The sequence below is a fragment of the Lepisosteus platostomus genome, chromosome 24 (genome assembly GCF_059453375.1).
Source record: "Lepisosteus platostomus isolate fLepPlt1 chromosome 24, fLepPlt1.hap1, whole genome shotgun sequence".
Lineage (NCBI taxonomy): Eukaryota > Metazoa > Chordata > Actinopteri > Semionotiformes > Lepisosteidae > Lepisosteus > Lepisosteus platostomus.
In genome coordinates, this window is record NC_142634.1 from 10290532 (window position 1) to 10301909 (window position 11378).

Genomic DNA, 11378 nt, shown 5'->3' on the forward strand with positions numbered 1-11378 from the left:
AGATACACGTTTTTAAAATCTTTATTTTTCTAATAACAAAACCCTTCAAGTGTAAACATCTCATATGCCAATTCATTTTATTAAAGAAAATGCAGGGTACGTGACAAAAAAAATGAAGACGTTCTGTAATTCTGTCCTGTAATTCACTCCCATGTACTTTGGCACCTCAAAGGTTAGCTGCTGTGTTGAAATGTTCTCAGTCAGCTGGTTAATAACTCTGTCATTAACACTAAAGACATGGGCGCCTTCCTAACTGGAGGCAGTGTGTTCCTCAGAAGCAGTACCTGCTCCTCACAGCCTGGTGATCAGAGGCACTCCGTGAGAGGGGAGCTCCTGGTTCAGGTGGCGGAACTGCATGGCACACTCATTCCTCTCCGCGGTCCTTCCTAAGGAATTGTACAGCCTTGCTTGCAGGTAAAAGACATCACGCAGCCTCTCCTTGCAGTCCACTTTCACAAAATACGTCCGGGCTTCGTCCAGGCTCTGAATAGCCACCTCCAGAGCTGGAAACAGAGCATGACAGAGGTCAACACTGGGGGACAAGCACTGCATGCTCCATCAGTGGCACAAACTGAGAAATTAACCAGGGTAACTCTTTACAGCTCAGCTAGGGAGCTGTGAACAAATGTTTGCCTACTCTTTGTGTGTGGCTTGTAAAAATGAAAACCACTTGGAACCTCCTGATGAGTGGTCTATAAATAATCCAGGATTCTCTTACTGTGGGGGGGAAAAAAATGAACTAAACTGAATATTTTGACTTACCATCCAACGTTGCAACCCCAAGAACCTCACCATAACATTGCCACTATGTATGACTTCAAGAACAGGGTAGCATCCTTTTTGTTATACCCATACATAACTGTCTCCCTAAGAAATTAAAAGGCATCCCAAAGTATTTGCAGTTTGAGAACCACTCTAGCAAAATTTCAGGCAATCAACCTCAGACGGTGTTTTTTTGTTTCAGAAAGATTAGCAATAAAAGCGACAACATTTAGAAATGCACCTTGGGATTTCTGTTTCACTGGCTCTGAAGCAGAAATGGCAATCTGGCATTTGGCTACCAACAGCATGGCCCGGCCCTTGTCCATCACCGCTCCGTGGGCCAGGATGGGCTCTATGGCCATGTGCAGGATGTTCAAAGCTTGCTCTGGAATTCCAAGCATGAGCTACAGGAAAAGAAAAGGAAAAAAATCCAACTACGGCCAACTACGGGATGTAACAGCAGTGGAGCTTTTCAGACTCCACTTCTATTAGATCCAGAGACACAGCTGCCATTTGAAACTGGGCTCTTACAGTACGGTGTGGTTCGGGGAAATGACATTACAGCGTTACAGCATGTGATAATCAAGCTCAGAAGTGAGGACTGACTGAAGTATAGCTTATAAAAGACATACTGCAATACAGTATGTCACAAACAGGGTAGGGTTACACAGAAAACTGCGCCATGTGCTACTAGTTTTCCCAACATGATCTCTGTAAGGTGGGAAAAAAAAGAATATGCAAAATATTTTCAAATTAACCACTACCCCTACACTGTATTTACACATCGGAAACTTAACTACCCTCAAGCGATTGGCCATCACCCCTAAACCTAGACTGCAAGCTTCAGCTGCCAGCTCAGGAAAGCTAGGTAAATAAATGAGTCAGTTATGAGTAAAAAGGAAGACCTTTATCATTTCCATTTGACATGGAACCCAGTATCACAAGCTTGCTTTAAAAAGCACAGGGAGCTGTACAGTTTACATGTGGCCTCTCACACAAGGTACACCTGGCAGCTGTAACAGGAATCGGACCTGCGAGAAAGCCAGGTGGAGGATGGTCTCGGAGGCCAGGTACTGCAGGTTGTACTGCCGGGCCAGTGCCAGGGCCTGCAGGAGCAGAGGCAGGGCAGTGGCATAGCAGGAGGACTGCCAGTACAGCTCGGCAACCGACAGCATTACCCTGCAACGACAACACCGCACTGCTGGTAACCCACACACAAGGGCAAGCGTTCATCGTGGAATCGGCGATTTCACGAAACGGGCAAATGGAATCTCCAAAATGTTTTTGTTTGAATGATTTAAACATATAGTAAGTGCGCAAATACAAAACTGGAGAAATATCAGAAGATGTGGAGATGGAAACTTACCTAATGACCATTTCTGTGCACTTTGTTTTCTCACAGTAAAGCAGCAATCTCTGGAGAATTTTATAGGCCTCTGTGGTTTGGTTTTGAGCCTTCAACACAAGTGCTTTCCTACTCAAAAGAGAAAGAAACACCTGTTTATTCTCGTTCTTCCAATGAGCACTGAAAGAACCTCTGAAAAGTCAGCACCTCTGGTTGTTTTCATGGGTGGTCACTCAACAAACAAGACCAGGGCTGTGTTGGTTCCACTTGAAGGAGTTCATCTTAGGTTATAAAATTCCTAAGCAAGGGTAAATGCCTTCAATGTATTACTATTTCCTTTTTTCTACACATTTTTTGAAACAGATGACAAGATGAAATACTGTATAAACCTATAATATTATACAGTAGATATTCTTTGGAGTGCAACAGATTCAAGTCCAGAACAGCATCAACGCACAAGCCAGCAGGTCTCTCACCTGTACAAACCCTCGGTCTCATTCAGGGCAGCTATTTCCATCACCAAGGAGTCTGCAAAGTGGTGCTTCCCATCATTCATGGCCCTCTCAAACTGAATCTTCAAGTCACACAGCATCCACAGCTGCAGAGAAGGGCAATGAAACTCACCGACGGAAATCCTTTATTCATTCCCAAAAGTTCCAGGTGCAAGAAGTTCCCCTTCCCAAAGACATTAAGTGAAGACTGGTGCTGAGTGGAGGCTCCTCAATTTCTATCTAAACAAATCTTAATAGGGCACCAATTAATTACCAATTAATTCCCCATCACTGGTGGGAATGATACGGGCACTAGCACAAACAACACTATTGATTCTGGATGGGTCTATCTGCTTCCAAACACAAATGGGTGCAGGGTTGATGCTCATCACAAACTGCTTTCAGAAAACAAGAGGTCTTGAAAAGCAAGCAGAGACCAATTAAAAGTGAAGTAATTAAAATCCCGGTTGGCATGAAAAGCAGAAAACAGGGATCTATGGGAGGATGAAGGTTGGGAACCACTGAGTTTATGAACGGCAACTGTCTTGTCTATTAAATTGAAGTGGCACAGTTTCACTTCCCTTACATGACGAAAACAGCTTGACCAAGCTAAGATAAGCTTTCGGCTTTAGGAAAATTAGCTTCCAAGTAGCGGAATGCTGTTGAGAATAAGCCTTCCTTACCTTGGCGTGCTGAGTGTGAGGAGGGAACCTTTCCTTCAAGTGCTCCAGGATCTCGGAAGCTGCGCCGAACAGACCCTGGAGATGGATGGAAATAAGAGCCCGGGCTTGGCGATGTCATGTTGGCACGTGCTTTTAGATCCTACGGGGATCAGGCGGGGCGGAGCGGTGGCTCTGTAGCTAAGGATCTGCACCAACTGGAAGGTTGCTGGTTCAAATCCCGCAGCCGGCAGAGAAATCCTACCCCGTTGGGCCCCCGAGCAAGGCCCTTAACCCCAACTGCTCCAGGGGCGCTGTACAATGGCTGACCCCAAGCTTCTCTCCCTGTCTGTGTCTCATGAAAAGCACGCTGGGGTATGCGAAAAAGACAAGTTCCTAATGCAAGAAATAGGCCAATAAAGTGATCTACCACTGCAGGAGGAAAGCGCCCCTGCATCGTCACAAGGTAACGACTCAGGGGGAGGGGGACAAAAAGCACAGGTGAACGCCATTCCCCAGATCTGGATTTCAGGAAAGGGGCTCGTGGAAGAAGAGGCATCCAGAGCAAACACACGAGGCGACAAGTGAAGCCGAGGCCCGCGAGCTGCACCGGTCTCACCTGCTCGGCGTGCAGCTCCGCCAGGTGACACAGGGCCACGGCAAAGGCCTCCGTGTTGTTCTGCTGCACCCCAAAGTTCACCGGCTCCAGGCTGTTCATGTTCAGAAGCAGCTGCGCCTCCTGCAAAGCCATGGTGCTGGAAGACCACACAGAAACACAGAAGGCTCTGAACAACCCCTGGGCCCCCACATCTAGAAAACTGGGCTCCCCCCATGAAACACCACGGGTGGAGAGGGCCAAGCAGAGAACTTGAACTAATCTTAAGGCTTCCATTAACCATCAGAATTATAAGTTACAATATCATTATAAACAACCACATCAACCAACAATAGAGATGGTATTTTTGTGAAACGCAAAAAATACCAACGCAATCAATTTTGCAGGCAAATGGCACAGAAAACTCAATTTCACTTTCACATGTGCCATCCCTGTCACAGACAACCATGAATACATTACAATGAAGCTCCAGAAGAGATCATTTCTTGATATATTACCCACCTCTTTCCATACAGTCTCCAGATGGCTGTCTTCTGAGCTAAGCTGATGTCGATCAGCTCTGAAAGGCTGTGTTTCCAGTGCAGTACGTCAGTGTCCTTCAAAGCCTCCATCAGCTTATTGGCAGGTTTACCCCCGATCGCCCCCTGCTGTACTAAAGACTGAATTCCAAGCGAAGCCAAATACTAAAAGAGGAAAAGAAAATTTAACTAGAATCCTTCTGTGAGGAAGCAAAGAAGGTAAAAGAAGAATATGTACCACAGTTTAAAAAGGGTTTCCATGATGCTAGATGGGCAGAAGTGCCTACATTTATATTATTTTTCTATTATATCACAGTAAATGCACGTTTAAAATTTTAATCGCCGACCAAAATAAAACATGCGTCAAGCCTGTTTGGTACAATCCTGCAGTCACACAGAACGTTTGATGTAAGCACAGCAAACGCAACTGGACCTCAAAATAGAGGAACACGAATGACACCATCTGCGCTAGGAGGATATTAAGATATGAGGGCACATTCATTCACAAGAGCATTTTTACCCATTTACTTTATGTTCCATCCCTACTTGGACTGTACAGAATCGGACAGGAAGTCAGATTACAAGTGAAATAAAAGCGTGAGATTCTATTGGACGCTGGAGCAAGGACCCCAGGGTTCACTTGTTTTTTTGTCCCAGCAGGGGGTATTCGCCCATTTATCGCCATCTGATCAGCCCTACCGGTAAGCAGAAGTGCACTGCCATTTTCACGGAGTCCTCTGTTAGGGCAGTGCTGTCAGACCCTTTCATCTGCTCCAGCAGGTACAGCCAGCTCTGACACACACAGCAAACACAGGTATACCCTTTAGCTGAAGATCATGTTACGGAAGAGGCAAACAGTTGAATATACTGAACATATAGGGATGAATATGAAACCAACATCAAAATCATAGTATAAAACATCTTTACATTTCCGCATCTCAAAATTCTAATCTTTGCCTGTAACAAACACAAACCTAATTACTACTTGCTGACCATTGTTGAGTGATTGATCAATTCTCCCCTGAACCTTCCCCCTCCCCTCCACAAGAGAGTCTGTGCAGGTCATACCAGACAGTGCTGCAAGCAGATGTGATCATTCGACTCCTGGGCAATACGGATGGCCTCCTGCAGAGCCAGTTCTGCCTGTTGACTGACATTAAACAACAGTGAGAATGTTGTTGTTTTTACATAGCGTTTATAGGTAAATAACAGGCGGTGTATAATCTGTAACACGTGAGCTAAGGAAACATTATGATGGCAGAAAATCTCCCCCTCAACATCTATACATCTTTTCTGTGCTCAGGAGACCACCGGTGCACATCTGGAAAAACAGATCTGAAATGAAACCTTAAATAAAAAAAAGAACACAAATGAAAAAACAAACCTCCGTTAAAAATGAACAATTATTCATTTTTAAATGAATAAATAAAAAGAATGTGATTCTAATATCCAAAAATATCTGGAGATCAACCAAAAATAAACTCTGGAAGGCCAAGACTGCGCTTGGTTAACATCTGCGGCAAATAATTTGCACCGATTCCAGGATAATCCGACCGTCGATTTCCCCAAGCATTAAGCATCTACACACGAGTTCCTCCCATTCTCAATCGGGCTCCAGCGAGAGAGGCGCCGTCTGGAGGAACAGCTGGTCCCGTGCAGCGGAACCCGGGTTCGGAGAGGGGCTTACTAATGGCCGAAACGGCAGTGCAAGGCCGCGAGGTTCAGGGCGGCGTAGCGCAGGCTGCGGCCACAGCCCTCGTCCCCGCTGCTCTTGCCATCTCCCCCCGCGAGGATGAGCCGGTCGAAGTAATGCAGGAGGCTGAGCGTGGAGATGTACACATCCTGGACACGCATGCTGTTCAGGTAGCTCAGATAGTGCTTTACAGGAGGGAGGGGGGAGAAAGCAGGAATTCAGAAACATCAGTGTCATCCCGACTGCTTTCGCCCTTTACATCGTTCTTATAGTGCGGTCTCGGAAAAACAAAACGGCATTAAAAAAAAAACAGCAGGGCGCCCACATACATAGATTTGCTGTATTTCATTGAGATGATCCCAGACCGCTGAGGGGCATCGGAAATAACGACTACTGAAGGATAAGACTGAGCTGCAGTCTAAGAAGACCACCCACCCCTTGTTAGGAGAAGGGATAAACCGGTTTGATTGTTAAGTTCGTTTCCGTTTCACCCCTTTAACAAGTTCGCCCTCTGTCAAGGAGGAGAATGAGAGACTGGGAAGACACGAAGAAAATACACCGGAGATCCCATGTGTCACAGGTTGTGATTTAACAGCTCTGACAGGCTGCTGTTATTATTAGAATTCCAACTCTGTAGAACGTTCTATCGCACAACTTGCCTCAACTCATTACACACGCTGCACATTGTCTGACGGATCTAATGCTGAGACAAAATGTTACTCTGCTCTTCCTACAGCCTGTTCTTCCCCACGGCTCTGTCTGCACATTAGCAACGGCCTAAAAAACTACCAGCACCATCAAAACAGAAGTCACTATGGGGAATGTGTTTTACACATAAATGTTGCGATAAGAAAACGGAATCCAAAACAGTTTTAAGAACAGAGCTGAGCCTCACCGCTTCGGCAAAATCAGGATTGAACTTCAGCATGTTGTTAAGCTCTTCCTGCAGAGCTGCTGGTGCCAGAGCTTTGTTTTCGTCGTTTTTCAACAAATATGCCTGGAAGAGGGGACAACTTTTTTCAGAAATGAAAAACATGCACGGGGCTCTTTCGTAAGGCACATATAGATTGCTTTCACAACAAATGAGTCGTAATTCATGGGTCAGTCTGGGTCCGCTCTGCTTAATTTAGTTACACATTAGTTTTGTGCCACTTGTATAGTACCGTGTCTTTGTATTAAAGAGTCTGTGATTTTATTTTTATTTTTTTTACCATCCGAGTCTGGGAGAGAGGATATCATGACAAAGTCAACCCGGCTAGCAGTTGACTTTGTGGGTTGGTTATAAATATATGTTCTGTCCTGCTCTTGACATAATAAAATCTCCTTCACCGTGACACGTGGATCATATCCGATGGTTGTCCGTAGTGTCCGACGATGAAGGTTGTACTTTGTGCTGCTCATCTGTCTGAAGGATGAGCTGCATGAAGAAACCAGTGCAGGAGAGCTTTTTGAAGTAGGAAAGCTGTGGCACTGGGGCTGTCCCACTCTCTCGACCTCAGTAGCCTGGGTCCAGCGGTACGAGACGTCGTCACGACTGGAGACTTCCTTGGTTGCAGTGGATGGCCATGACACCTTTCTGTGCCTTGTCATGCCCTTCACTATCCATGGAGTGTTGCAACAGTATAGTGTCCCATCACTATACTGGGGCATTAAGACCCACGCAGACACAGATGGTTCTGGCTGTGCTATTGTACTACTGACCTTGTAATACCAGCAGCGGGAATACTAACCTGTCTGGCAAGGAAGTACTCTGCCTGCTTCTGAGAAAGTGGGCCTCTGCTGGGGATATTCTCATCTCTACCAAAAACAAAATAAGAAAACAGGTCAGAGATTCAAGAGCAATAAAACGTGTAGAGCTGGCCACCAGCTAAGTGTTATAGTAAGACCATGCATAACACACAGACTTCAGAACTTGCAGATTTGTATTAAATTTCTGGCACCACAAAACAGAGTACACAAAGATAAACACTTTTGCTGGTTATAAACGTTTGTTTAAATTAAAAATTAAAAAGTATATATCAAACTCCTTTCCAAATAAAATTTCAAAACAAATTTCGCAACAGAGTAGATATAATACTAGTATTTTAGATATCCCTTCACTATGTTAATTCGCGAACAGTGTAATGCATGTTATTATGATGCAATAATAATATATTGTAATTTCCATAGAGATTTAAACATGGAAATGCATTTGCAATCATATATAGTAATAAGCTTTTATCACTGTTTACTAATATTTATAGTCACACATCAAATTTAACGCTCTTGGGTTTGAATAACAATCACGATAGGTCTTTCATTTCTTTAGCGGCTTGGAATAGATGACACTTCACTCTCACGCAATGGTACATTGAATTAAACATTGAAATCTGATTTGCAGGTGTGATTTGATTGCACTTGCCCAGGTGAAGAGTCCAGCTCCTCCTTCTCCATCTTCCCCCCTGTGTCCTCGGGGTTGGTCAGGTCCATGTCGGTGTCATCAGCCGTTTGAAAGGCAGGACCCGACTTCTCCTCCCCGTCCTGGTAGTAGTGACTGTAGTACTGCTGCAGAGCGGTGTACAGCTTGTACACCTGGCTGAAAGACAGCTTGTTGTAGGCCAACAGCATGTGCCTCACAAACAGCCCTAGAAAGGCAACACACGGCCGTCATCCATGAGAAACTGGAGACAAGAGCTCACCGGGCCTGGATGAGCAAACCTTGCTCTACCAGGTCATTCAAGTTTGATGCATACTGTACTTCACTGGGCCTGCTACTGAAGATCCATTATTTAAGGCTCAGCTAGCTGGAGCAAAGGGTTGCCATGTACTGGAATAAACAGGGGAGATATGTCCTCTGATGGGCTATCACTGGGCTTGACATCTCCTAATCTGTTAATTTTAAAGACAGCTCATCCCTCTCCTGCATCAAATGAGTCTGAACTGCTTTTCATGAACAGTATGCCTTATTTATACTATGGTGTCTCCTAGATGAAACGACTATTCTAACAAGTAACATTTGTATTTCATTCTAGAGAACTGAAATTCTCAGAGCATGACGTTTGCTGGGAAGCTTGACAGTTGTCCAGATAATTAATAAAATTGAAATAGGCAACCAAAGCCCACAAAATCAAAGTATAAAAATGACCAAACTCCTCTGTGATCATTAACACATACAAGGTAAATTGAGATCAAATTGAGATATGTTTGAACAATAATTCTCTGGGTATTACTTACCAACAACACTGGTTTTGTAGGCTTCTGAATCCCTCTCATTAAAAGGATTAGGAAGTGTATCAAAAAAAGACTCCATATCCTTCAATTCCCCTTCTGCCATCACATGCAGCCTTCAAGGAATTGCACATGAAAAATAATTTTACTCAAAGAGATCCCACCACAGACAGTGTATGTACAGTAATCCTACAGTATTTTGTGAAAAGGCATAAAGAAGACGAGATGGAACATTCAAGAAAATGAACTGGTATCAAACATTTTCTGTATCAAATGTCTCATGAATGACATGTCTCATTTTTGTAATATAAAACAAAAGCTTTTTATCTTAAAACACCTCACCTTAACTTCACAGCATATGCCAGCTGAGAACAGCACTCCTCCACAGTTTTCAAGAGCTGAGCAAGAGTCATGTCTGGGCCCTGAAAACAAGATTTCCTTGTCGGAATAAGACTCCAATTTAACATAATGATTGGGTTCAAGGGATTCAGCGTGGTTTAAAAGTGCAAAATCACAACTTAAACATGCATTCACTCCACAACATGTCAGTGTCATAACAAAATCGCAAATCGCTTTTATGGCACTTATACTTAAGTGTTATTTTCTGTCCAGGTTTATTATTTTTTATAAAATAGTCATTTTAAAGCATTCCAAGCTCCTGTATTTTGCGCCTCAGCGTTACATAATTGTGAGACTACCTGCCTACAGTAAGTGGACATTTTGCGACACTGTGCGACACAAAGCAAAACCACCAATCTAACTCGTTAAAACGAATTTCCCGAAACGGTAACGTTGTCATTGTGAGGAATAGATCCCTTAAGATGGTGGGTACGATTCACAAGTTTTATTTTCTCTCTGATGGGCAAACGCAGTTAATGTAAAAAAAAATACAAAAAGGGAGTTTATGATCCAGATCTCCTTTCATTATCTCTCCAGCTTGTCACTTGCACACGAGTTCTTATCTTTTATTCTTGCCATCTACAGAGCCCCATTCTTCAAAAACAAATGAACGCCCCCCCACACCAATCCCCAATCCCCAGTCCCCAATTCCCAATCCTACATTATTTTACCTGCTGGAGAGGCAAGATGAGTTTGTTCAAACGTCTGCGCTCCAGGAAGCTAATGCACTTGGAGGAGTTCATTTCGTCCAGGAGCACCAGCACGGCGATTTTATAGGGGGTCACCCAGTCTTTTATCCCAAACACGTTAGCGTGGACGACCCCGTTTGTCATCATGGGGTTGAAATACAAACTCTCGTGAACACTCGCCATGGCAAGAAAGCACCCAGAAGCTAAAAACCAATGACGATTATGATCGCTTGCGAAAACGTTTCAGCAATTCACTGTTGAATGCATGCTGCTTCCCGGTCAGAATAAACACTGCGTTAGCAGCAAATATTCTCCCAGAACTTACATATCCGCAGCAAAGACGCTACGTATCACAGACTACATCAGACTGAACTTGATTTTTTTTATTCGTACAGATGTTTGTAATTGCCAAGACGAAACCGCCACTGCACATGAACCAACATAACCACGCCTTCAGCCGCGCTTCCCACAATCCTTCGCCGGGGAGTCAACAGTGAGGAAGAGAAATCGATGTGTTTGCGGCGGCCGCTTTATATCGATTACTCTGCGATTGATTAACCGCTGTAAGTTAACGACAAATTTTCTCTTAAACGTTTCGACAGAGGGGCGTTGACGTTGTCACGGTTGTTGCAGTGCAATTGTTTTAAACACTGGATAATGTATTTTTAAGATAAACTACGTACGATAGGCAAAATGCGCAAGCTAAATCTAAATCGTTGTTAACACAATTTCCCCATTTTAAAATGATTCCAGCTTTTAAGCCCTCGTCGTCTTTCTACTCTGAAGCTTTTGATAAAAATGGCTTTAGCTGATATCGCCGCCAGTTCGTAGAGCTGGAGGCCGGGGTTCAATACTGGGTCTGGGTTTCTGTCTGCATGGAGTTTGTATGCTCCCCCGTGGCGGGCGTTTCGAGCCACAGTCCAAAAACATACTGGTGGGTTAACTGGTTTCTGGGAAAGCTGGCCCTGCGCTGGACGGGCGTCCTGTCCAGGGTGTACC

At 44.3% G+C, this 11378-nt stretch overlaps 1 protein-coding gene across 3 annotated transcripts; it reads right to left on the minus strand.

The window, feature by feature from the left end:
• Nucleotides 1-60: 60 nt before the first annotated feature.
• anapc5 (anaphase promoting complex subunit 5) lies at nt 61-10929 on the minus strand. 3 transcript variants are annotated; one of them, XM_088618821.1, is made up of 17 exons: nt 10362-10929; nt 9634-9713; nt 9298-9407; nt 8486-8708; nt 7815-7881; nt 6980-7081; nt 6079-6269; nt 5460-5541; nt 5091-5183; nt 4375-4556; nt 3877-4012; nt 3282-3356; nt 2584-2705; nt 2129-2236; nt 1794-1941; nt 1004-1166; nt 61-503 (listed from the first exon to the last, which is right to left on the minus strand). In XM_088618821.1, the coding sequence occupies exons 1-17, from the start codon at nt 10560-10562 to the stop codon at nt 292-294; spliced, it is 2295 nt and encodes a 764-aa protein (XP_088474947.1). In that variant the 5' UTR covers nt 10563-10929; the 3' UTR covers nt 61-291. The 3 variants fall into 3 exon arrangements, with proteins under 3 accessions (XP_088474947.1, XP_088474948.1, XP_088474949.1); XM_088618822.1 differs by having other exon boundaries at nt 10773-10928; XM_088618823.1 differs by having other exon boundaries at nt 9634-9729; nt 10362-10486.
• Between the last annotated feature and the right edge of the window lie 449 nt (nt 10930-11378).